This window comes from Chiloscyllium punctatum, chromosome 24 (assembly GCF_047496795.1).
Source record: "Chiloscyllium punctatum isolate Juve2018m chromosome 24, sChiPun1.3, whole genome shotgun sequence".
NCBI classification, from domain to species: domain Eukaryota; kingdom Metazoa; phylum Chordata; class Chondrichthyes; order Orectolobiformes; family Hemiscylliidae; genus Chiloscyllium; species Chiloscyllium punctatum.
Window position 1 is genome coordinate 77,066,239 of NC_092762.1, and position 27,718 is coordinate 77,093,956.

Consider the following 27,718-nt stretch of genomic DNA (forward strand, 5'->3'; position numbering starts at 1 on the left):
TACAGATCCAGTCTCCCTTCATGCATCAGTTCTGCTACCCAAGATGAGGTTGAAACCCCCATTTCCTCCATTAAATACCACACTTTGTGTGGGACTTGAACCCACGCCTTTGTGATGCTGAGGCTGGAATGTCATCAATGTAGCCATGTCTGACACTAAGTAATGTAAGGAGTGGAAGGAATAGGAGAAATTGGAGGAAGAAAGCAGGAATTTATTTGATTTGACTTGAATTTGGTGGTCTTTAATGAAATGATAGTGAACACACCACATTCCAACTCCAGTCCATCGAATACGAACACAGTGTGCATTGTGGATAGCTCACACAAGGTTAATTCCACAATCCCACACTCCCAGTGAAGGGGTTGCACTTGAGGGGAGTGTGTGTTAAGGATAAATGTGCAACACTTGTTGAGAGCAGGATAATAAAATTAACTCCAGTTTTGCTGGCCCTCATTTAAAAAGCACAGGAAGTATTAAGCTTTTGAAAGAACTTTCTGGAAAGACATTTGGTTGTACCTGGCAAAACACGAAATGCTGTAGATGTCATCAGCATATCCCAGGAAGGAGCTGGAGGTGAAGAATATAAGGGCTGTGATGATCTTGACCACCATTGACAATGTGCAGGCCACAGTTAATGCAGTGTGACGGGCACAGGGTGTGGGTGAGTGGGCCTGGGTGACGGACTGTTCAGAGGGTGGGTGAAGACTTGCTGGACTGAATGACCTCCACCTGCACTGAAGGGATTCTTAATTCAATGTACATCCATTTATTCCAGGAGACTGCAGGTTTCAGCAACAGTGTTCAGGACAGGGCAGAGATCAGCTGCCTTTACTGGGGACTGTGGGTCTAAGGGATGGTTTATTCAGTTTGAGGGTTAGGGCTTATTATGCTCAGGTCCATGAGGGTATCATTGTGGTCAGTCCAATCAGGTCCTGGTCCAGGAACAGCACTAGTGACCTACCCTCGACCTTGTCAGCAACAACCAACCAGGGAAATGGAGCCTCCTGAGGCACTTGTGCTCAGTCACGTCGAGGTGGCCATCCTCTGCCTGTCGACCTTGTGTGAAGGTGAGGGATCTTACCTGTCACGCAGCAAATAGTCGAGAAGATGGTAACTGCTGCTCCTGTTCATGTGGCCGATACTCCTCCTTTGGCCGCTCATCAATCATTCAAGGTAGAGCGGCAGCTGCCCTGCTGTTCTGAAGGCTAACAGTTGGGAAACGGTCTTCAAAGCTCTGGAGCATCACCTCCAAAGCAGAGAAAGCACCACAAGCCTGTTACCAAAAGACTTTTCATTCAGGCAAAGAAAGCTTTGTGTCTAAACACTTTTCAGTCCATTGACTACTCGATCTTTTATCAGTCTTTGAGGTGCACTCCTTGGTGAACCTGGCAAGTTTCAGACAATCCGGGAAACTGGTGTGTTGCCTGTTAAAGCCAGAATCCAGTGTTAATACTGCAGTTAATTGGCTGTCTCTGCATCCATACATCTCAGAGCCACCTGTTCCATTATGTCTCCCACATGCTTAGGAGCATGTGCCAAGTTCCAGTTCCCACCACTGGATTAATGTAGCCCATCTACTCAGCCTGGACAAGGTGGACCAAAGAGCCAGTTTCTGTGTTGTACAACTCTATGACTCTATGCCTCAAGCTCTGACACCCAACCCCCTGGCAAGTTTATGCTTAGCCACAGAAGGAGGAACAGGCTTGGATGATCTGGTATTCCTGCTGCTGAGCAGCACTGGGAGCAGAGCCCTAATGAAAGCAAACTATGGCAGATGCTGGAAATCAGAAATAAAAACCAGAAATAAATACTGGGCTGAGTTGGCACCATCTGTGCAGCAAGAAACAGCTTTCATTTCCAATTTGTTGACATATTGACAGGCAAAATGTAAAATGTCAATTCTGTTTCTCACCTACAGATATTCTACCTGCAGAGAACCTCCCCATGGTTCTGTTCTGAGTGAAGGATGATGTGTCCAAGAAGTAAATTCAATTAATGGAAACAATACATTTCAAATGAGGAAGTCACAGGGAAATGTAATGAGAAGCTAATATTTAATACTTGCGTGGTCCATAGAAACGTCAGGGAGGTAGCAGTGATTAGTGTACAGGACGAACCTCTCTGTTTTTGGGAGTTCTAAGCTCACTGTGACTGATTCTAAAATTGAATTTAATCTAATAATTTTAGACTGTGAAAAATGCTTCTTACCCTACAGCACATTTGAAATTGACTGGCAGAGAAAAACAGCTCGTGCATCAGAGTCAGGCAGTGAATAACACTCATAAGATTCCTATAGTGTGGAAGTAGGCCATTTAGCCCATCAAGTCCACACGGACACAGACCCAACCCGTCCCTGTTACCCCTGTATTTCCCATGGCTAACTCACCTAGCCAGCACATCCCTGGACATTATGGACAATTTAGCATGACCTAGCGTGCACATCTTTGGACTGTGGGTGGAACCTGGAACATCTAGATGAAACCATGCAGACATGGGAAGAATGCGCAAGCTCTGCACAGACAATTGCCTAAAGGTAGAGGTGAACCCAGGACCTATGAAGCAGCAGTACTACTGTGCTACACCATAGCCCACTGTGCCACTCCTACCTCTGAGTCCTAGGTTGTGTGTTAAAGAACTCCCATAGAGAATTGATCATAAGACTCTAGGGCTAGCACTTCAGAACAGCAACGAGGGAGCCACATGAATGGCTGGAGGTATGACCTTTTCAAGGGGCAGTGACCCAAGGTTTTATTACACCTTTAGCTGGATGCTCAAAATCATTTGGCATAGATGGGCCGAAAGGCTTCTTCTGTACTGTATGACTCTGACTGTATTGTAAGGGAGCAGGATTTTGCATTGATGTCCCAGCTCATTCATTGCCAATTAAAGAACAGATTGTCTAGTTATTACTTCACTGCTGTTTCATGGGAGCTTCCTGTTAGAAACATGTATTCATAGAAAGTGGGAGCATGAGTAGGCCATTCAGCCCTTCAAGCCTGCTCCACCATTCAATCTGATCATGTACTGAGTACCTTGTTCCCACTTTCTCCACATACCCTTTGATCTCTTTATGTATGGCTAACCCACCTAGCCAGCACATCTCTGGACACTATAGACAATTTAACATGGCTAGTCCATCAACGTGCACATCTTTGAACGATGGGAGGAAACTGGAGCACCCAGAGGGAACCCATGCAGACACAGGGAGAATGTGCAAGCTCCACACAGTTGCCTAAGGGTGGAATTGAACCTGGGTCCCTGTATCTATCACCTTCTTGTAAACGTTCAATGTTTTGCCATCAACCGCTTTCTGTGGCAAAGAATTCCACAGGCTCACCACTGTCTGAGTGAAGAAGTTTCCCCTCATCTCACTCCTAAATGGCCTACTTAGTTTTCTTAGGTGTGTTACCTGAGTTTAGATTCCCCAGTCATTGGTAGCATCTTTCTGTGTTTATTTTGTCTAGTTGTGTTAGAATTTATAAGTTTATATGAGATCCTGCCCCATTCTTCTAAACTCCTCTTAAATGATCCGGTCTCTCTTCATATGTCAGTCCTGCCATCCCAGGAATCACACTGTGGTAAACCATTGTTTGTACTCCATCCATAGCCAGAGCATCCTTCCTTCGATAAGGAAACCAAAACTGCACAAAATAATCCAGGTGTCTCTCACTTGGGCCCTCTACAATTGCAGCAAGGCATCCATGCTCCTGTATTTGAATCTTTTCATTAGGAAGGCCAACATACTATTTGCCTCCTTGACCAGCTGCTGCACCTACATGCTTACTTTCACTGACCAGAGCACGCGGACACCTAGATCTCTTTGCATCTCCACTTTTCCCAATCTACCATTGTCCAAATAATTATCTGCTTGCCTGTTTTTGCTAACAAAGTGGATGACTCGCATTTATCTACGTTATGCTTCTGTTGCCTTACACTTGCCCACTAACTCAGTGTGTCCAATTCACACTGAAGCATCTCTGCATCCTCCTCACAACTCAGCCTCCCACCCAGCTTTGTACAGTTTGCAACCTTGGAGATATTACATTTAGTTCCCTCATCCAGATCATTAATATTATGCATTTACCTACCTAAAGACAGTAGCTACTGTTGAAAAATACTTTATTGATTATAAAGTGCTTTGACACATCTTGATAGCATGAATGGCACTAGAAAGACAAATTCTATCTTTCTTTATACTCTACATTTCTGAGAGCTGGGTATCATGATGAGATACTTCCTGCTCATTTCACTGTTCATACATCATCTCCTGGAAAAGACAAGAAGGTAACAAAATGTCTTGATCCACAAGGGAATACAATTCCTTTCTGGTTAGTGAGTGCAGTACTCCTATCAGGTCTACCTCACCGTGACTCAGGTTGATCATTTCATGATTTAGGATCACAACAATATGGAAGTAGGCCATTCAGCCCATCAAGTGTACACCAACCATCCAAGGAGCATCCCACCCTACAACCCTGTATTTTCCATGGCTAATCCATCTAACCTGCACATCTTGGACTGTGGGGGAAACTGGAGCACCTGAAGGAAACCCACATTGACACAAGGAGAACAGGCACACTCCACACAGTTACCCAAAGGTGGAATTGAACCCAGATCCCTGTTGCTGTGAGGCAGCAGTGCTAATCACAGCCAGGAGAAAGTGAAGACTGCAGATGCTGGAGATCAGAGCTGAAAATGTGTTGCTGGAAAAGCGCAGCAGGTCGGGCAGCAACCAAGGAGCAGGAGAATCGACGTTTTGGGTATGAGCCCTTCTTCAGGGATGAGGAAAGTGTGTCCAGCAGGCTAAGATAAAAGGTGGGGAGGAGGGACTTGGAGAGGGGCATTGGAAATGCTAAACTTGCGCCCAGACACCCCCCCCCCCCCCTTATTTCCCTCCAAGGCCCCAAGGGATCCTTCCATATCCGCCACAAATTCACCTGCACCTCCACACACATCATTTACTGCATCCGCTGCACCCGATATGGCCTCCTCTATATTGGGGAGACAGGCCGCATACTTGCGGAACGTTTCAGAGAACACCTCTGGAACACCCGGACCAACCAACCCAACCACCCCGTGGCTCAACACTTCAACTCCCCCTCCCATTCTACCAAGGATATGCAGATCCTTGGACTCCTCCATCGCCAGACCATAGCAACACGACGGCTGGAGGAAGAGCGCCTCATCTTCTGCCTAGGAACCCTCCAACCACAAGGGATGAACTCAGATTTCTCCAGTTTCCTCATTTCCCCTCCCCCCACCTTGTCTCAGTCCCAACCCTCGAACTCAGCACCGCCTTCCTAACCTGCAATCTTCTTCCTGACCTCTCCGTCCCCGCCCCCACTCCGGCCTATCACCCTCACCTTAACCTCCTTCCACCTATCACATTTTCAACGCCCCTCCCCAAGTCCCTCCTCCCTACCTTTTATCTTAGCCTGCTGGGCACACTTTCCTCATTCCTGAAGAAGGGCTCATGCCCGAAACGTCGATTCTCCTGCTCCTTGGATGCTGCCTGACCTGCTGCGCTTTTCCAGCATCACATTTTCAGCTCTAATCACTGAGCCACCATGCCACCCTAGTGAGTCACACTGTTATACGAACAATTGCTTTGAAGAATAAGGCCATTGCACCACCTCCTCAACAAGTGGTGGATGAGATATGCAGTCATGCCAATGCTGTCTACATCCTGAGCACAAAGGAAAAAGAATCTGTCAGATATCATTGTTCTAATTTGACAAAAACATACTTGGATCCTAAAAGATCACCTGGTTTACCAGCCCCCACTGTCTTCTTCTGTGTTAGATACCACATTGGCATTACAAGAATGGCTTCACTAATGAGGCCATTTAATGTCAGATTGTCATAATTCAGGTAATGTAGCTGTCAGGTATTCTTTAAATTGCCAGTTGGCTTCTCTGCTTCCCATGCCTGTCGGGCTGGCATATGATCTTTTTTCCCAGCAAATTCGCTGTAGTCTGAGCTTATCAACAGACCACAAACTGCGATGTGAGTGCTAAATTATCAATCCTCGCGGGATTCTGGTGGATTGATCAAATCAGTATTTAAAAGAAAACAGCAAAGTCATCCAAAGAAAAAAATAGGAATCAGCTGCTGGCCAAATAAAATTGTTTTGAGTTTCCTTTGCAGATCCCATATAAGATTGATGGCAGTTGCGTTGGTGTTTTTCTCATAGTTTCGTTTATTCAAAAATAAGGAATAGAGTTTCCTTCTCCTCATGTGTTGGCAAAGCATTTTGAAACTTCAAAATGCTGTAAGATGGCATGGTACTATATGGGAAAACACATGCCTCAAGTTGACAAGTAATAACTGCCCATTTTAGATCCTATCTAATTTTCAATTCAGTGCAAATAGGAGCAAGTCAGGACTGCAGATGCTGGTGAGTCAGAATGGACAAGTGTGGCACTGGAGAAGCACAGCAGGTCAGGCAGCATCCAAGGAGCACAGGAGAGTCAACATTTCAGGCATAAGCCCTTCATCCGGAATGTTGAGGGGGAAGGGGAAGGTGCTGAGAGATAAATAGAACGGTGGGGGTGGGGGAGGGGGAAAGGTAGCTGGGAAGGCGGATCAATTGGGTGGATAACAACAATCACTCCCTTTGGTGTACCGTCCAAACAGTGCAGATGAGGAAAAGGGGCTTCTGATGTTTCAGTTGAAGTTCTTTGTTTCTTAAAATGTCTGCAAACCTTCTCAACCAGTCAATGAACATGAGGGAATTTAACGCATGTAGAGAGCTTGGTAGCTGAGTTGACTTCAGAATTATGCTTTAAAGAGCTACTTACTAACCAGAGTCTGCAAGTAGATGTTTAGAGTTGGCATAACAAAATGGAATTAAAAATGCTTACTTAGGAATGTTGAAAGAAGAGCATAATCAAAAAGCATGGCAACAAGGAATAAGATTTAAGGGCATCAAGTCTGTGTTATGAGATTTTCAGCAATTTATAGATGGTTAAAAGGTTGAAGATTGAAAGTATACCCATACCCACGCTCTCAGTGATGTGATGAGGATGGTAGACGGCTGATTGAAATAGGAGAAAGTGAGGACTGCAGATACTGGCGATCAGAGCTGAAAATGTGTTGCTGGAAAAGCGCAGCAGGTCAGGCAGCATCCAAGGAACAGGAGAATCAACATTTCGGGCATGAGCCCTTCTTCAGGCTCATGCCCGGAACGTCGATTCTCCTGCTCCTTGGATGCTGCCTGACCTCCTGCGCTTTTCCAGCAACACATTTTTCAGCTGATTGAAATAGCCAACAATATTCTTCATCAGATTACATGCAGGTGATTCAATTTCTCATCAAAGTTTAGAATCATCACCTACCCTCTAGTGCTGCAATGGTAGTGTCCCTTCCCTGGACCAGGAGGCTTAGGTTCAAGTCCCACCTGCTCCAGAATATGTAATAACATCTCTGAATAGGTTGTTTAGAAAAATAGGTTAAATGTTTTCAAAAAGACATCACCCAAATGCAGTAGCATGTTGTGCACAATGTGCAAGTTAGTCATATGTACACGGACAAACAGGAAAAGAATTCTTGGCCCCCATTCTCAGTTCAATGAAAGTCCATTCCTTGAGTATACTAAAATATTGTCTGGGCTTAAAATGTCACAGAACCACAATATGCTGTGCACATGTACAGTTACTTATAGATAAGGCTCACAACTGACAATTACTGTGCATATCAATAAGTTTGTGAAGGAACATAAATAGCAATTAACTGTGCATGTCCTTTGAATGTTATCTGCGTAAGTCAATGGAAATTTTGAGAATGTATTTTCCATAGACATGCTTGGAACATTCTGCATGTATGCACTGGTCAGTTTCTGTACCATTGGAGAAGGCATTTATTCAGTGTTCAAAGCTGGAGTTGCTTTGTTTTCGATTAGATTACCTACAGTGTGGAAACAGGCCCTTCGGCCCAACAAGTCCACACCGACCCACAACCCACCCATACCCCTTCACCTAACACTACGGGCAATTTAGCATGGCCAATTCACCTGGCCTGCACATCTTTGGACTGTGGGAGGAAACCAGAGCACCCAGAGGAAACCCACTCAGACACAGGGAGAACGTGCAAACTCCACTCAGTCAGTCACCTGAGGCGGGATTGAACCCGGGTCTCTGGCGCTGTGAGGCAGCAGTGCTAACCACTGTGCCACCATGCTGCCCACAAGCTTCACTATTCTACCCGATAATAAATGAGTAAATTCTGTGCGATGACTGGCAAATATCCTGAAATGGCAAGTGGCCCTGGACTCCCAAAAGGAAGAGACAAACAATCATTTGCCACAACTGTTGCTTGCTGCTAAATGCCCAGCCTCTGACCTGCTATCGTAGCCACTGTATATGGCTAGTTCCATTCAATTTCTGCTCAATGGTAAATGGCCTGTAGTTTACTGCTTTCTGCCTCCCTCCAGATGGATCATTCACTTCACACTTCTGGCTGAAGAAGACTGAAAATGTTTCAGCCTTGTCTATTGCACTAAAGTGCTCAGATCACATATCGTTGAGGATGGTAATGTTTGTGGAGCTCCCTCCGATTAGTGGTTTAATCGTCCACTACCATTCATTACTGGATGGGACAGACTGTGGATACTTGATCTGGTTCATTGATTGTGAGATCATTTTACTCTATCACATGCTACCTCCACTGAGGCTTAAATATGTGTTGTGGTTTTATCAGGTTTGCACCTCATTTTCAGGGTTGAAGGTTTATCTAAGGGGAATTCATCATAGACGTAACCAAATCAAATACGAATTTGCACTATAGCACTGAAGTGGCTGTCAAACAAGTGGCTTCTCTAACTAAGCCATGCTTGGGTGAATAAAACTGTCTGGGGCACTAAAAAGAGTAATTGATAATTTGGTCTGATAAGGAAAAGACTGTGCATGTGACAAGGATTGCAGTTCGGTGGATGATTGAGGAGTGGCGTCCATCTGGTACACTTCAATTTCACCCTCATTCCTGGGGAGGGGATAGGTGCTTGAGTTTCCTGTTTTATTGGGTTATTGATGTTAAAAGCTTGTTATCAGCTGACTACATCACATTGTGTAATGTGAGGTGTTAATGATCCATTACATATGACTTAAAGCTAAAAAGAATTATAAGGGAACAGCAGGGTATTTATAAACCTCATTTCATAATAAGGTGAAGCATCATGAATTTAAGATGCTGGTTTCATAATCCTGGACAAAGTCAGAAGTCAGACGACACCAAGTTATAGTCCAACAGATTTACTTAAAATCACAAGCTTTTGGAGTGCTGCTCCTTAGGTTAAAAAACACGCTCCAAAAGCTTGTGATTTTTAATGAACCTGTTGGACTATAGCCAGGTGTGACTTCTTACTTTGTCCACCCCAGTCCAACACCCGCACCTCCATATCATAATCCTGCAGCAGACAATAAATTCTCCACACAGCAAGTGAGGTGGGGAATCTCAGAATACATGCTGTCTTAGGAGAAAGAAAAGCAAAATAGGCATGTCAAAACCACTAGAATTCCCTCTCTGAACTTTAAGGTATCTCTACCTCTATCCCTCTCTCTCTCTCTCTCTCCTTCTTTACAACACTCCTTAAAGCCTACCTATGTGAGCAAGAACCTGTTCTAATATCTGCTAATGTGGCTTGGTGTCAAATTTAGTCTGATAACTTGCCTCTGAAAAGCTTTTGGATATCTTACAAAGCTAAAAAGAAAATTGCTATCAGTGCAAATTGTTGAGTGTTTGCGTGAACTGCCATCGAACATTCTTGGATCATACCTTGCCAAAAACAAGTAAGGATCATTTTGTTTTTATTGGTGCACATCCTCCAACACCAGAATTAACACAATGTAATATGAACTCCATAATACCAAGATTAAATAGAATATTCGGAACAAATTACTTTTTTCTTTATGCTTGCATGGGGTGTAGGCATTATTAGAAGGCCGGCAATTGTTGCCCAACCATAATTGCTCTTGAACTGAGCAAAAATCAACCACTTTGCTGTGTGTCTGGACTCGCATAAGAATGGCAGATTTCCTCCCCTTTGCTACTTTTGTTTTTTAATTATGCTTTTTCAAAAGTTTCCCTTTCCAACTTGACGTAACCATCTCAATGATTATCCATTTGCACAGCGTTTCCAAAATTTGGGCTGTGGACAAGACACCTCAGCCGTTAACTTTAGCATCTCGTACCCTGATGTTCAATGCTGTGAATATCAACATAAAATGCTCCAGTGCTTTTCCCTCAGAAACAATCTGAAGATGTCAGCTGAAGTACTGGAGAAGGCTGCTGAACATTGCTTCAGCACTAGGCTCAGAATCAGTAAAATAATGATTGTTCTGATTGAAAGGAGCAGAGAGAGAAATCTGAATCTTACGGTTTGGACTCAGTCTGAGATAGACTAGGCATTTCGGAATGCTTCTCTTTGCAAGACCGAGCAAGACTTTTTGCTGCATCTTACCAAACTCGCTTCACTTTGCTCCGAGTAAATAAAGAGAGAATGGTACAGATTTCCCCCATCAGAGTGGATTCAATGGACAGGAATCCTCTTTAAGATGGCCCACGTAATTGTCAGCGATTTTTCCAGAGTTCTGAGTCCAGCATGTGCTAAATGTGTCCATCAAAGAAAACCAGAGAGAGATCCACTCAACAGTGTTGGGGGCCAAGGCATGTTCTTTATTTTCCAGCACTTGCTGTGGTATTTCAGAAGTTAAATTGTTTAAAGTTACCAAAGCTATTTTGACAACGACAGGGGTATGTGAGGGACAAGTTGGCAGGTCAGTGGGTAGTGTGTCAGTTGGTTAAGACTGAAGGGTGCCAGTTTGGTGGTAGTGGGAGGCACGGGGTTTGCAGGGTTTTGGTGGAGTTTGAGGCCGGTGTTAGTAAAAGTTTTTTTAATTCTCTAACATTTCCTGGATGACTAACTTCGAATTTTCCAATTTTGACAAAAAGTCCAGGTATAAGGGAAATTATCCATTTCCCGGAAAAAAAAATAGTTAAAAGAAATTGAAAAATAAATTTTTACAGCTTAGCGTGAAGGACCAGCGAAGTGGGCCCAATTGAACAAATCTTTCGAAGTGCCAGCACCAGGCACAATGGGCTGAAAGGCCTCCTTCTGCAATGTAAGATTCAGTGGTCTGCCCTTCATCATGCTCCACCTCATCTGACGGTGGATACTGGGTGCGAAAAGATAAAGGTTTAGCTCATACACACCATCACCCCAACAGGCACAAGACTGTGACTTTTAGAGGGCTCATTAACTCTGGTAGCTCACTTGCCACTGATGTAATGAAAGTGTCACCTTGGATGTGTGGATTGACTAAGGCAATTTATTTATGGCTGTTTTTCTCAAGTAGACTGCACCTCAGAAGCTAAGAAGATCTCAATGGCTGAACAGAGTGCGTCAGCACCGTCAAATTTGGTCCAACGAGTGGTCGCCGTGGGGCAGTTGGAGTGCTTGTTCCAGTACGTGTGGTGGGGGAGCATCTTTCCGGACCAGGAGGTGTCTGAGGTCTGTGGTGAGAACCTTAACCTGTATGATGCAAAGTTCTCAGTGTTGCACTGGGCTTAACTGGTGTTGATTCAGGCTGATGTTTAACCAATTCCAGGATGCATTGCAGAGCTCCACTGGTGCACTCCATTCACTGGAAACCGACTGGTGTTTTTACACAGCAGGGTTCAGTCATGGTAGAAATTGTGTACTGCAATAATTTAGAAACTAAGTGAGAAAGTGGACATGGATGTTTGACCAATAATCACGAAGGTTAAGGCAATGTATTGCAACATTTTCAATATTTTTGTTCAATTAACAGGTGTACATTGGAGTGAAGGAAGTAGAGGTGCCAGTGTTAGACTGGGGTGGACAAAGTCAGAATTCAAGAGGAAGTGACGACTGCAGATGCTGGAGATCAGAATCCAGAGTGTGGTTCTGGAAAAGCACAACAGGTCAGGCAGCATCCGAAGAGCAGGAGAATTGATGTTGTGGCAAGAGCCCATCATCAGGAGCCTCATTCCTTATGAAGGGCTCATGCCTTAAATGTCAATCCTCCTGCTCCTCGGATACTGCCTCACCTGCTGTGCTTTTCTAGCAACACACTCTCGTGTGACTTTTGAAGGAGTCATAGAAGGAAGAGACACTGGTTCCTGTTGAGCTTTATATCAGCTGCAAACTCTTCCACCACCAATTAGGTGCAACCCAGACTTACGTAACTTATATTGCAACAAAGGAAGATGTAGAAATGCAATAATCAGAACATTGTTCAATTGGTTGACAACTACTTTACTCCTCTGTGTCATCTTACCTAATGATGTGGAGGTGCCAGTGTTGGGCAAAGTTAAAGATCACACAACACCAGGTTATAGTCCAGCTGGTTATTTAGATTTACCAGCTTTTGCAGCACTGCTCCTTCACTATAGCCTGGTGTTATGTAATCTTACCCAATGACATAGCAATTTTCCAGGTGTTTCAGATCCTGAGATCCTAAAAACTCTTCATTGAAGTAGAAAAGAAACAGGTTTTCAAATTAGCATTTTGAATTGCTGGCCATGTAAGATAGAAATAGAGCACAGGTTTCCCAAATGTAGCATAAAGTTTAAAAGTTTGAGGCAATCAAGCCCGGGTGTCATTGGAGAGGGAGCACGCTGTATCTCCAAATGCCTAAAGAGAGAGAGAGATGGACACCATTGGGGGATAGAATGCTTTATATCCCCCTCCAACTCCATTTTGATTCACCCTCTCCCTCCCTAACTGCCCCTCACTTTTTTTTTGATGTCCACATTGTCCTTAACACTTTACTTGTTAATACACAATTGAGCACATGGGTATGTTCCTGCTTGTGAAACATTTACATAATAAAGGCTATTCACAGCCGTGTCTTCTCTGTCTGCCTCACAGCATGTAAAAAAAATATAACCAGGGATAATTGTGAAAAAAGTAAAGAAAGGTCATTATTTGACCCTAGGAAAAAAGGCAAAAGAAGAATCAGACCCAGAAGGCCCTCTTGTGATGCAGTGGTAGTGTCCCTTCTCCTGAACCGAGAGACTTGTGTTCAAGTCCCACCTGCTCAAAAGGAAATTGAGGTGGGAGGCCCTCTTGTGGCACAGTGGTCACGTCCCTACCCCTGGACCAAGAGGCACGGGATCAAGTCCCACCTGCTCCAGAGGTGTGTAATAACATCGCCTGTAGGTTGATTAGAAAAATAAGGTAAATAAAAACAAGTTTTAGGGAATTTATGTTTTATGAGATGGGAATTCAAGCAGTCACATTATAAAACATTATATGGTGTGCGTTCACAAACCTTTGGAGGAAAGGATTTCATATTTCATCCGTATACTTTCAGTGACAAACCATTCCCTTAAAGATCTTCCTCAGGTTTTGAAATTGTACCCCTTTGTTCAGGATTCCCCCAACATCGGAAAAAACTACTTGATGTGTACCTGGTTGAATCCTTCCATCATTATAAGCTGGATCAACGATCAACATTCAACACTCAAGAAAGTTATCTGTCAACAGAAGCAGATCAAACATAAGGAAGCTATTTGGGATTCTATTCTCTAAACAAATTCATTTTTCTTTTCTTTGCATCCTTTACCTTGTACGACTTCTGCATCTATGTCCTCAAATCTCTCCATAGCCTTACCTTTCCCCATTGTAGTTATCTCCTCCAGCCCTGAAATTGAATTGAATTGAATTAAATTGAATTTATTGTCACGTGTACCGATGCACAGTGAAAAGCTTTGTCTTGTGAGCAATACAGGCAGATCACAGAGTTGAATAGCATAGATAAGTAAATAATAGGTAAACAGTGGCAAAAACCAAAACACAGGTACAGGCAAATGCTCAGAGTTTGTGAGTCCATTCAGTATTCTAACAATAGTAGGGTAGAACCGGCTGCTGTGTGTGTTCAGCCTTCTGTACCTTCTCCCCGATGGTAGAAGTTGTAGAAAAGCATTGTCAGGGTGCGATGGATCTTCGAGAGTTCTCGCCTCTTGAGCATCCCCAATTTTATTCACTTCATCATTGATGGATCCAGCTTTAGGATTGCCCAGCTCTGGAATACAGTTACTATCTCCCTCCACTTTAGCACCTCATTTTCCTCATTTGAGATGTTCTCTTGCATCAACCATGTTGAGGTATCGAAGAGGTCCTTAGCTTGTTTGTTTTTTGTGCTGGCAGGTACGTGAACACAGAGGATTGCCCAGGGGATCCGAGACAGTACAAAGTTTGTAGCGTTCTGGTGAGTACGTTTCATAGGGAACATCTGCAGCACTGAATACTCTTCATGTTTTTCAAAAGGACACCATTGTGATTTAGTTATCTAACCCCAATTACAACACAATAACATATTCTGCCTCCAACTCTATCCCAGCCAAACTGCTGCGAAAGCCCTCACCTGTACCTTTGTCACTCCCACACTCAATAATTCCATTACTGTTCTAGCCTTAACACTCTGGAACTTGCTACTTATCCAAGACTTTGCTGTTTTCATTCTAAGCCCCATTAAATCCCATTCATTCACCATCTACTCTTGTCCTATATTGTTTTCCAGTCTGTTAACATTCCAAGTTTAAAATTCCTATCTTCGTGTTTGCATCCCTGCCTGAATTCACCCTTCCATATCCCAGAAACATTCTCCAATAGCCATCAATGTTAAACTAGGAACAGAAATTGCTTGCACATCTGAAAGTGCTGGCATCACCTATGGAGAGAGGAATAGTTAACATTTCAAGACAGTGACCTTTCTTCAAAAATGGGGCAAGTTAGCAGTACAATAGGTTTTCACAGAATCTCAGAATTGTTACGCTGCAAAGGAAGACCATTTGGCCCATTGTGCCTGTGCCAGTTCTATTATCTAGGGACAATCTCCTGCCTTTTCCCTATATCCCTGCACAAAAAAAGTTATCCTGGGCCTCAGCTGAACCTGCCTCCAGCACATTTCCAAGCACTGCAGCTCATACGCTAACAACTCACTGTGTGAAAAGATCTTTCATCTCCCTTGATTTGTTTGTACAGCACTTTATGAGCAAGAAGTGGGTGAGACAAGGATAAGATGAAGGGCTGTGATAGGGTGGAAAACAAGAGAGAATGGATGATAGTGGGGGAGGCAATGGCTTGGTGGTATTATTGCTGGACTATTAACTCAGAAACGCAAGAAACATTCTGGTGAGCCAGGTTCAAATCCTGCCATGGCAGAGGGTGGAATTTGAGTCCAATAAAAATCTGGAATTAAGAGTCTAGGGATGACCATGATCCAGTGTTGATTGTTGCAAAAATCCATCTGGTTCACTCATGTCCTTTAGACAAGGAAAGTGCTATCACTACCTGGTCTGGCCTCCATGACCCGTAGCAATGTGTTTGACAATTAACTGCCCTCTGGGTAATTAGGGATGGGCAATAAATGTTGGCCTAGCCAGAGATGCCACATTCCGTCAATGAATAAATAAAATAATGAGCAGTTAGTCTTCCAGAACCAAAGGTAATGATGTTGGGGCAGGGAAAGATACAAAGGATGTGCCTGGAGCCAGAGCAAGGACAGAAGTCATAAAGTGCTGCCGCTGGCCTGGTCCATGGTACCCACCTCTCTCCCTGCCCCCAGTCTGAGCATAGCTGCCCCCCAGAGGCCAGACTCTGTTATTGGGCTCTGTACCCCCACCCCATCCTGAGTCCTAGCCTGATCTGGGTGTGCTGCTAATTATATGAAAATATTCAAAAGTGCAAGCGAAGGAAGGAAAACAAAAATAAAAACAGATTATGATCTGAAATTGTTAAACTCAATATTTAACAGCCCAGGAGACTGAATGAACTTTCACCCTTTCACAGAACTCCCCTCTTCCCTTATCCCACTTCCTGCCTCATTTCTCATTTTCTCCATTTCTGTTGAAAGGTCACAGACCTGAAACATTAATTCTGTCTCCACAGATGCTGTCATTATCTGCTGAGCTTTTCACTTTTATTTCAGATTACAATCATCCAGAATGAACAGTATTCTGCTTTCACTGACTGACATTCCTTCCCCCATCACCAAATTCTCGGTTCTTCTGACATCGCTCTCCCCTTTCTCTCACCATTGGTGCCCATTCCTTCAGTGGTCCAGGCTCCACACTCTGGAATTGGTTATTTAACCACTTCCTCCTCCATCTTCTCTCCCAATCCTTCCATTTATAACTTCACTTATATCCACCTCTTCAATCAAGCTTTTAATCACACTTCCTAATATATCGTTCAATGGTTCAAGGTCAGTTTGGGTTTGTCACTAGCTGTGGGGTAGTTTTCAACATAAACTGCAAGCTGTTTTTACTGTGTGGCTGGATGACCAAGTTCCAATTCTAAATGACCAAAACAGTGATTTGACAATTCTCACAGGACTGTCCTCCAGGATCTGTCGATTTCCGAAAGATGCAATGTTCACTCTACAACAACAAGCCAATCCAGGGCAGTTTGATGAACCACCAGTGGCTACCATTCTACGGGGGTACGTACAGAACATTCTCCCCAATTACAGCACAGTGGAATCACTGGGATCCACATCATGTGAGCTTGGATAGTAATTCAACTGGGAGAAAGTGAGGCCTGCAGATGCTGGAGATCAGAGTCAAGAGTGTGGTGCTGGAAAAGCATAGCAGGTCAGGCAGCATCCGAGGAGCAGGAGAATCAACGTTTCAGGCATAAGCCCTTCATCAGGAATTCTTAATGAAAGGGCTTATGTGCAAAACCTCGATTCTCCTGCTTCTTAGTAATTCAACCGATCTGGAATCAATTCATCTTGTTAAAAAGAATTTAGTAAATAATATACTGCTTCTCAAACAGGCTCTTATTACATGCTATCAGAATAATGGGACATCTTGGTTTTTATCAAAACTTCAAACATCTAATCTAATATTATTGACTTAGCTTCTGTCTGGCAACCCTGGGATCAGGTAGCTGGATAGCTGGTTTGTGGTGCCAACAGCATGGAATCAATTCCTGTGTGACCTGAGGTTACCATGAAGGTCCTACCTTCTCAACCTCTCCCCTCGTCCGAGGTGTAGTGACGCTGAGGTTGACCAGTCGTCTCTCTCACTCATGAGTCAGCACCTCTATAATGTACGAGGATTGTGGCAACTTTACCTTAATATAAGTTACAACATCAATATGTTTGCAAAGACCGTCCAGTCTTGGAAGGAATGCAATGCACGTTCACCAGAATGTTATGAGGATTCAAATGGTTAGTTATGCAGAAGGATTGCATAAATTCAGCTTGCATTCCCCAAAATATAAGCAGTTAAGAGTGATTAGCTCAGGAATTTGGGATCTTGGAATTAATTCATAGGGTAGATAGAGAGAATAATTTTCTTTAGGCTGCCTAGACCAGGGGAACATGTCCTTAAAATTGGGACAACATTAATGAAAATTGAAACTAGAGTTTTGGACATAAGTTAAGGAACACATCTTCATGCAATGATCGAATAAGTGTGGAATTCTGTCTCACAAAATGGTAGGTTTTTGCTCAGGGTATTGACAGATATGGAACCAAAATGCAAGATATAGATCAGCTCTGATATAATTAAAAGGTGAAATAGGTTCAGAGGATTGAATACTGGATTAGTGGTGCTGGAAAAGCAAAGGAATCCTGATGAAGTGCTTTTGCCCGAAACATTGATTTTCCTGCTCCTTGGATACTGCCTGGCCTGCTGTGCTTTTCCAGCACCGCTCTAACCTTGACTCTGATCTCCAGCATCTGCAGTCCTTACTTTCACCTCAAAGGATTGAATGACCAACTCTTGTTTCCAGACTCCTGTGCAACTAATAATGGTATAATGCTTATACACCTAATGGGAGGCACAGTGGCTCAGTGGTTAGCACTGCTGCCTCACCAGGGTCCCACGTTTGATTCCAGCCTCGGGCTACTGTCTGTGTGGAGTTTGCACATTCTCCCCTTGTCTGCGTGGGTTTCCTCCGGGTGCTTCGGTTTCTTCCCACAGTCCAAAGATGTGCAGGTCAGGTGAATTGGCCATGCTAAATTGCCCATAGTGTTAGGTGCATTAGTCAGAGGGAAATGGGTCTGGGTGGGTTACTCTTCGGAGGGTCGGTGTGGACTTATTGGGCCGAAGGGCCTGTTTCCACACTGTAGAGAATCTAAATCTAATCTATTGCACAAGTAACAACGATATGTTTCTGTACATATGTTGGTTAAAAAGACTCAATCCTCCTAATAATCGTAGAACAAAATCTTAAATTATTGCAAGGAGTTTTCAGAGAGATGGAGAAGCTCACAGAATAACTGGCCTAGTGACTATGTACCCTACACTTAACTAACTTACAGCTGGCTCACTTGGGGCAACAACCCCCTCTCCAACAAGATCGTAAACGCAGCAGTGAAGTTTTCCTCTGACCATTATCTCGAGCAAGATTGTAAACTCTTTAGAAAAGAACACGTTTACAATTTTGCCAAAAATCTGCAGCACAGGAAATCTTTTTACAGGCACATTTACGATGTTGCAACGTGCAATGACCAGAGGAATTTTGACCCCATGAGAAGAGCAGAAGGAATAGCAAAAGATAAGCAAAACTCAGCTCTCGGGCATTCCATCTCCCCCGGCCAAACAAATTTTAAAATCTGCTAACGTCTGATTCTCCTACTTTCTTTTCTAATGACCTTAAACCAGGAGTAGAGACACACAAAACTGAAGTGAGCTCCCTAATAGTGTCTGATCAATTGACTTTCACCGTGTCAAGACTCAGGACTCAAAAAATGAAGAGTAATTGTTGCTTCGTGTGCATCATTGATCTATCTGCTAAATTGGGGATTTGCCTGGGTTTGGTTTAGCACATTGCTGTAGTTACAGAGATTTATGTAGGCTTGAACCCTGAACTTTGCTCCCTTCTTCTTCTGTTTAACAGCTCCCAATCAATGTGACCTCAACTGCCTTGCCAAAGGGAAGAATTTCTACTACATGTTTGGTCGTGTACTGGATGGGACAAAATGCAGCCCTGACTCATCGGATATGTGCATTAATGGGCAGTGTCTGGTAAGCAGTTCCCCAGAAAATAACTTAAACAGAAAACTGGCATTGCGAACATGTTGAGCAAACAGCTGCTAACCAGACTGAGGCCAGACAGGTTACATCATTGTCAGTGGAGTATCAGCAGTGAGGGCTGCTTGAGATTAGAGGGACAGTACACATTACACTGCCATTCTCTACATGTGTATTCATCACCAGTTAAAAGTGCCAGTGTTAGGATATGTTTCTACACATTAGTTTGCATAACTTATATCACAAAGAATCTGGTTCTTGTTGAGACATATGTCTTGAGGTTTGTTAACAACACTATTTACTTACACAGCTATAATATCACTGACTTACATATACATCCTATCTCCTACAACATCCCATTTATTCACCCTGTACTCATTGTTTCCTAGACTACTAACATTTCAAGCTTAAAATTCCCATTTTCATGACTAAATTTGTCACTGGGTTCATCCTTCCATAGTCAAGTCTGAATTCAGTGATTTTGATGTTACTGTACATTACACGCACAGGACTGACTGACTGACACATTCATTGCACAGAGAGAGTGATTGAAGACAAGGCGGTGCACCTTTGCACTGCCATGCTGCATGTTGTGAGATCATGTAACTGCCTTAAAGGTAACAGGCCTCTCTGGCCTGGAATCCATGCAATAATACAGCATGTCATTTCTCTCTCTCCAGTAGTGGAACCTTCTGCAGCAGCTAATAGCATGGTAATGTTCTCAGAGATTGATTCTGACTTATGTGGAAAGCCCCCAGCAAATTAAAACATCAAAAACACTTAAAGGAAGCAGGATGTGTAAACACTTTACTGACTGCTAAAGTATTTTGCTGCATGCAATCAAAGATTTAAACATCTTATTTCAAAGCCTCGCTTAAGAGACTAATCATCAATGTTCCACCTTCCCGTCCCTAACCTTTTCCCAAAGATTTGGAATTCTAATGTTCTGTAAACTGTGTATTTGTGGTGTCATGCAGTAACTTGGGGTTGGTACGTGAGATAGCATGTCCCCTTTAAGATGGAATATGTGCATGGCCACATTAAAAACTGTGTCTTGAAATGAACAAGGTGGAAAAAAGACTTAAAAGGGACATTGATTAACGTAGTGTTTCACATCCCTTCTGTGTTGTGTATTGGAGTCAGGATGGTATGACAAGCCAAGGATGTGAATTTCCACAGGCTATATAACCAGAGTGGGGTGCTGGCAAAACACAGCAGGTCAGGCAGCATCTGAGGAGCAGGAGAATCAATGTTTTGGGCATAAGCCCTTCGTCATAAACCCTTGGATGCTGCCTGACCTGCTGTGCTTTTCCAGCACCCCACTCTCGATTCTGACCTCCAACATCTGCAGTCCCCACTTTCTGCTAGGCTATACAACCATCAAGGCAGCACAGTTAAAGCACATATTGTCTCCATTATGATTGTCTGAACAACCACCAGGGAGCCGGGCTGGTTCCTTTGCACTGAAATCTGGCCCTATCCATTACTGAGAACACCCAACTCTGTGAAGATGCGGGTTGGGTGTCTGACTTGAGCTCGATGCAAGTTTAGCCAATCTTAAACTAGATTGAATCTGGAACCCTTTGAGTGGGGATAATCCAAAAATCCCATATGCTTTCAATGGGATGGTGGGGAGAGACTGGAAACAGGGCAGAGTTAGCGCAATAACATGTTGAATCTAATTCTCTCCCTTGTACTCCCGTAAGGATAGCTTCCTGTTGAAGTTTCAGAATTAGCCTTTGCATGTATGTTTTTTACATTCTTCAAACAATACTAAGCATTGAGTGAAATGTAAACAAGAACCTTTCCATTGAGAAGGATGAGGGGGGAACCCATTTCCTACAAATGAACCTTGTGTATAAAATGTAATACAGGCCCTTCAGTGTAACTGAGGCATATACACATGCCTCTCAAGTATATCACCTTTCATGTAAGATTCTTTCACTGCCGGCTGACTGTAACCATATCGAATCACTGGGAATCTATGTTTTTGTTTCCACTTTCTCTCACTTCTCAGAAAGTAGGTTGCGACAAGATCCTCGGCTCAAAGGCCAGAGCGGACGTCTGCGGTGTTTGTGGAGGACGGAATGACTCGTGCATCCTGGTCCGGAGAGTTTACCGCTCAGCGTTCCCCTCCTCTGGTGATTGCCCTGACATTGCCGATGAGTGAATGCCTTGTGTCTTGACTAAAACATTAGCTGAAATTGCCATCGGTGATGGTAGCCCACAGTTACACCGACATGATTAATAAAGCCCGTGGAGAGTATAAGGATGGGTTTTTAACCACAAAACTTTAGATCATGCAACCTGAATGTCAGAATCTTTTCTCTTGACAGCTGCTGATGGACCTACTACGTTTCCAGTCTTTCTAGTTACGTTTCCTTTCCAGAATGATGTAACTGTGTCTCCAGATTTTCATTGATTATCAGAATTGATAAATAATAATTGACTCATTAATATTAATTTCAGTCATCTCCAATAAACCTTTCCAGATCACCTGACTTGCAAAAAGTAAGGAATATTAACTTCCAATTACCTAAAAGTAGTCTCTTCTTGCATAAGGGTTACAGGAAGAAGGCAAAAGAAGGGGATTGAGAAACATATGAACCATGGCCAAATGGTGGAACAGACCTAATAGGCCAAATGGCCTAATTCTGCTCCATATCTTATCTGTTATCTTATAATCTTTGCCCTGTTTCAAATTTATGACTGATTTCAGAGCTGCACAATTTAAGAACTCACCACCCAGTAGTTTTCAGTCCAGAGGTGATTGCCTGCAACATATTCTTGTGACCATTAACTTCCTCTTATCAAATAATTCTACTTATTATCTTATCAAAGGAATTATTTATTTTAAAAATATGAAATAAAAACTATCAAACAATCTAAACTTTATGAGTCCCCTGATAGAAAAGTTAGGAATGGCATGGAAAGTGTTTGGGGTAGAGTTCAAGAGGATAATTAAATCTCCTGCTAGCTTTCTCAGATACAAGAAGGACAGACTGGATTTAGTTCCAATAGGGTGAGGAAAGCCATCAGGAAATGTGTTAATAGTACACAAAATTAAGCAAAAGACTGATGGAGTAGTTAAATAAAGACCATTTCCTGTAGTTGGGGCCAGTAATTTGAATTTTCCAAAAGAGTCGGAAAAACAAAATGGCTACATTTCATTTTCTGCAAGTCAGTTGACCTGGAAAGGGTTATCAGAGAAATCAGAATGGCTGAGATTAAAGGTCAATTATTATTAACCAGTTCTGATAATCTATGACGATCTCGCAGCAGAGTGTAGCATTGAGTATTTTGTTACAGGCAAAGATGGAGGCAGAGATTTCACAAAGCAAAATTGGATAAATGTCAGCTGCAGAGAAAATGTAGGACAAGGGGGAGAGATTGGGTGGTTACATTATGAACAAGCAAACTGAATGCAGGTGTTGGCCCCTCAAGCCTGCTCTAACTTTCAATGAAATATGGCTGGTCTGATTACTCCACATTCCTACCTACCCTTAATATTCTTTCACCTCCATGCTTATCAAGAACCTCTTAACCACTACTTTAAAAAATATTCACCACATTTTGAGGAAGAAGTTTGTAAAGACACACAATCCTACTGAGGAGAAAATGCTCCTTATCTTCTCTTAAATGGGTGATTCTTTCATTTGAAACAATGACCTCGATTCTAATTTCTCCTCTGAAAGAAAATATCCTTTCCACATCCATCTTGGCAAGACCCCTCAGGATCTTATATGTTTCAACCAAGTCAGCTCTTACTCATCGAAACTCCAAAAGCCTGGCCTGTGCAACCTTGCCTCATAATACAATATGCACTTTCCAGGTTTAGTCTTGTAAATAGTCTCTAAACAAGCCCACTAAAGTCCTTTGGGGAAGGAAATCTGCCAAATTCACCTGATGTGGCCTACATGTGACTCCAGACCCACAGCATTGTGGTTGATTTTGAACTGCCCTGTGAAATGGCTGAGCAAGCTACTCAGTTGTATCCATCACTGTGAAGTCTCAACAAAAAAAATGAAACTAAATGGATCACCTGGCTTTGGCCTAAGCACTGGGAAAGACAACAGCAGGAATAGCCATGCTGACCTTGCAAAGTCCTCCTTACTAACACCTGGGGCCTAGTGCCAAACTGGGTGAACTGTCTCATAGACGAGTCAAGGAACAGCCTGACACAATCACAGAATCAAAACTTATAACTTCCCAGACATCGCCATCACCATTCCTGGATATATCCAGTCCCACTGGCAGGAGAAACCCAACAGAAGTGATGGTACAATGGGAGGGAGTTACCCTGAGAGTCCTCAACATTGATTCTGGACTCAATGAAGTCTCATTGCTTCAGGTTAAACATGGGGAAGGAAACTTCCTGCTGATTACCATGTACCCATCCTCCCTCAGCTGATGAATCAGTACTCCTCCATGTTAACAATACTTAGGGAAACACTGAGGGTGACAAAGTTAGGAAATATACTCTGAGTTGGGGATATCACTGTCCACCACCAAGAGTGGCTGAGCAGCAGTGGTGCTGATCAAGCTGGTCGGGTCCTGAAGGGCATAGCTGTTAGACTGGGTCTGCAGCAGGTAGTGAGGGAGAAACATACTTCACCTCATCCATACCAATCTGCCAGCTGCATATGCATCTGTCCATGACAACATCGGTAAGGATGACCACTGCTCAGACCATTGAGAACAGCCTCCATCATGTTGTGTGGCACCGTCACCTAGCTAAATGGGACAGACTTTGAACTAATCTAGTAACTCAAGACTGGACATCCTTGAGGTGCTGTGGGCCATCAGCAGCAACAAAACTGTACCCCAGCACAATCTGCAACCTCATGACCCAGCATACCCTCCATTCAATGATTATCATCAAACTAAGGGATCAACCTTGGTTCAATGGAGAGTCTGGAAGGGCATGCCAGGAGCAGTACCAGGCATACCTAAAAATGAGGTGCCAACCTTGTGAAGCTACCAAACAGGACAATTTGCATGCCAAACAGGATAAGCAACAAATGATAGACAGAGCTAAGCGATCCCATAACCAACAGACCAGACCTAAGCTCTGCAGTCCTGCCGCATCCAGTCATAAATGCCTGGAGGAAGAACGACTCATCTTCCACCTCAGAATACTTCAACCCCAGGGCATCAATGTGGACTTCAACGGTTTCCTCATTTCCCCTTCCTCCACCTCACCCCAGTTCCAAACTTCCAGCTCAGCACTGTCCCCATGACTTGTCCTACCTGCCTATCTTCTTTTCCACCTATCCACTCCACCCTCCTCCCTGACCTATCACCTTCATCCCCTCCCCCACTCACCCATTGTACTCTATGCTACTTTCTCCCCACCCCCACCCTCCTCTCATTTATCTCTCCACCCTTCAGGCACTCTGCCTGTATTCCTGATGAAGGGCTTTTGCCGAAACGTCTATTTTACTGCTCCTCAGATGCTGCCTGAATTGCTGTGCTTTTCCAGCACCACTAATCCAGAATAAAACAATTCACTGGTGGAAGACACTCCACAAATATCCTCATCCTCAACGATGGAAGAGTTCAATAGAAGTTGAAAATAGAAGGTTGAAGAATTTACAACAATCTTTAGTTAGAAGTGCTGAGTGGATGATCCATCTCGGCCTCCTCCAGTGTTTCCCAGCATTGCAAAAGCACAACGGGTACAAGAACAGATCAGAAACTAGGAATACTACGGTGAGTAACTCATCTCCTGACATCATCCTGAAACCTGTCCTTCATCTCCAAGGCACATGTCAGGAGTGTGATGGAATACTCCCCATTTGCCTGGATGGATGCAGCTCCAACAGCACTCAAGAAGCTTGACACTATCCAGACAAAATAACCCAGTTGATTGGTACCACACCCTCAAGCATCCACTCCCTCCAGCACAGACTCTCAGTAGTAGCAGTGTGTACTATCTACAAGGTGCACTGTTGAAATTCAGCAAAGTTCCTTACGCAGCACCTTCCAAAGCCACAGCCACTTCCATATAGAATGCAAGGGCAGAAGGTACGTGGGAACACCACCACCTGCAACTGCCCCTCTAATCCACTCACCATTCTGACTTAGAAATATATCACTGGTACTTCACTATCACTGGGTTAGCATCCTGGAATTCCCTCCCAAAGGGCATTGTGGGTCTACCTACAACACATGGACTGTGGCGGTTCAAGAAGGCAGATCATCACCACCTTCTCAAGGGCGACTAGAGATGGGCAATAAATGCTGGCCCAAGCAATGATGCCCACATCCCATGAGTAAATTAAAACAAAATTAATGTGCATCCATCCTTAACTAATACTGTTACCAGTATTCCAAATGTGTTCTCATAAAGGCTGTGTATAACCAAACCATAATCTCCCTGCATTTTTATTCAGTTTCCCCTAACACTGAACAGTAACATTCTATTAGAACATAGAACATAGAAAAGTACAGCACAGAACAGGCCCTTAGGCCCACGATGCTGTGCCGAGACTTAATCCTAATGTAAAATAGAGTAACTTAACCTACGCACCCCTCAACTCACTGCTATCCATGTGCATGTCCAGCAGTCGCTTATATGTCCCTAATGACTTCACTTCCACCACCACAGCTGGCAACACATTCCGTGCATTCACAACTGTGTAAAGAATCTACCTCTGACGTCTCCTTTATACCTTCCTCCTACTATCTTCAAACTATGACTTCTCGCACCAGTCAATCCTGCCCTGAGGAAAAGTCTCTGGCTATTGACTCTATCTATTCCTCTCATTATTTTGTACACCTCGATCAGGTCTCCTCTCTTCCTCTTCTCTCCAGAGAGAAAAGTCCAAGCTTATTCAACCTTTCTCCTTAAGGCAAGCCCTCTAGTCCAGGCAGCATCCTAGACACAATATTCCAAGTGTGGTGTCACCAGGGATTTGTAGAGCTGCAGCAAAACCTTGCGCCTCTTAAACTCGATACCCCTGTTAATGAAAGCCAAAACACCATATGCTTTCTTAACAACCCTATCCACTTGGGTGGCAACTTTGAGGGATCTATGTACTTGCTGAATACTGGCTGTATCTGCAGGCCAACCTTGTGTCACTGATACAGTTGAACATCTGGATTCCTAGCACCTCAGAGCTCTGCAATTTCTTACCAATTAAATAATATACTTTTTTATTCTTTCTCACCAAAATGGTCAATTTCACACTTTCTCACATTATGTAGCACTTCTAGATTTGGCTGCTTATGCAATGGGCCATGAGCTGAATAGCTTCTTTCACTGTTGTAAATTTTCACACGATATTCTATATATTCTAGGTTCTTCGATCATACTCTATGATGCCGCAATAGAAATGTCAGGTTTTTAAAAAGATTTAAATGTTTTACACAGTTCTGTAAATGCATATTTGATATTTGTTATTAATATTTCCAAATCTCAGCGATACTCATTGTAATTGGTAATGAGTGTTTTTTTTAACCTATCCCAGGCTACTTTGGTTACAATAATGTAACTGTGATCCCAGCAGGAGCCACGAACATTAAAATTACAGACAACAGCAGGAACTACCTAGGTAAGTGAACCTCTCAGCTATACAGGTTCAAAGGTTACTGCAGTAACATATTGTCAAGTCAGCTACCATCTCCCTAGTGCTGAGTTAGCTGATTTCTGTCAGTGTTGCACTGGGTATAATGAGCTAGCCAATCCTCAAGCTTGGATAAATAATTTGTTCACTAATAGAAGACCAAGAGTTGGGATAAGATGTGCATTTTCAGGATGGATCAGTGGCCACAGGAATCACTGCTGGTGCTATAATTATTTACAACATACTTGAATGACTTGGATGATGGAAGTGAATGTGCTAATACCAATTTTCAGATGACACAAAAATAAGTCAGGAGTCACATGACACCAGGTTATAGCGTCGTACAGCACAGAAACAGACCATTTGGTCCAACCAGTCTGTGCTGAACATAAGAACCCAACAGGTTTATTTGAAGTAACAAACCTTTGGAGTGCTGCTTTACCTGATGAAGGAGCAGCGATTTCAAACAAACCTGGTGGACTACAACCTGGTGTCATGTGATTCTGACTTTGTCTACCCCAGTCCAACACTGGCACCTCCACATCACAAATATAAATGGGAAGATGTATGGTGAGGAGGACACAGTCTGCAGAGGGATAGAGACAAATTAAGCTAGTGGGCACAAAATTGGCAGTTGAAATATAATGGGAGAATGTGAGGTTATGCTCTTTTGGAGGAAGAATAGAGAAGTTGAACTTTAATTAAACGGGGAAAGACTGGAGAAAGCTACAGCTCAGGGGGCTTTGTGTGCACACATTGATAAACACCAAAAGCTAGCACACAAGTTCAGCAGGAAATATGGAACGCAAATTGAGTCCGGTTTCTTCCCACAGTCCAAAGATGTACAGGTTAGGTGGATTGGCCATCAGAAATGCAGTGTTACAGGGATAGGGTAGGCAAATGGGTCTGGGTGGGATGTTCTTTGGAGGGTTGATGTGGACTTAATGGGCCGAATGGTCTGCTTGATTACTGTAGGGATTCTATGATTCTTGATTTCAAAGGGAATGGAGTTCAAAAAAAGGCAAATCTTGCTGAAACTATACAAGGCACTAGCCAGACCACACCTGGAATACTGTGAATTGTTTTGATCCCCTTATCTACTGTCATTGGAGGCAGTCCAGTGAAGGTTCACTCAGTTTATT

The 27,718-nt window shown here is 43.3% G+C and overlaps 1 protein-coding gene across 1 annotated transcript in view; it reads left to right on the forward strand.

Moving 5' to 3' along the window:
• The window catches only part of LOC140494712 (ADAMTS-like protein 5), a 120,507-nt gene that overhangs the window by 66,719 nt on the left and 26,070 nt on the right, over nt 1–27,718 (forward strand). The window contains exons 3-8 of the mRNA XM_072594227.1: nt 11,352–11,506; nt 14,171–14,231; nt 16,358–16,466; nt 18,875–19,002; nt 21,026–21,149; nt 26,481–26,564. Of these exons, the coding sequence (XP_072450328.1) occupies nt 11,352–11,506; nt 14,171–14,231; nt 16,358–16,466; nt 18,875–19,002; nt 21,026–21,149; nt 26,481–26,564 (661 nt within the window). The remainder of the gene's footprint in view (nt 1–11,351; nt 11,507–14,170; nt 14,232–16,357; nt 16,467–18,874; nt 19,003–21,025; nt 21,150–26,480; nt 26,565–27,718) is intronic.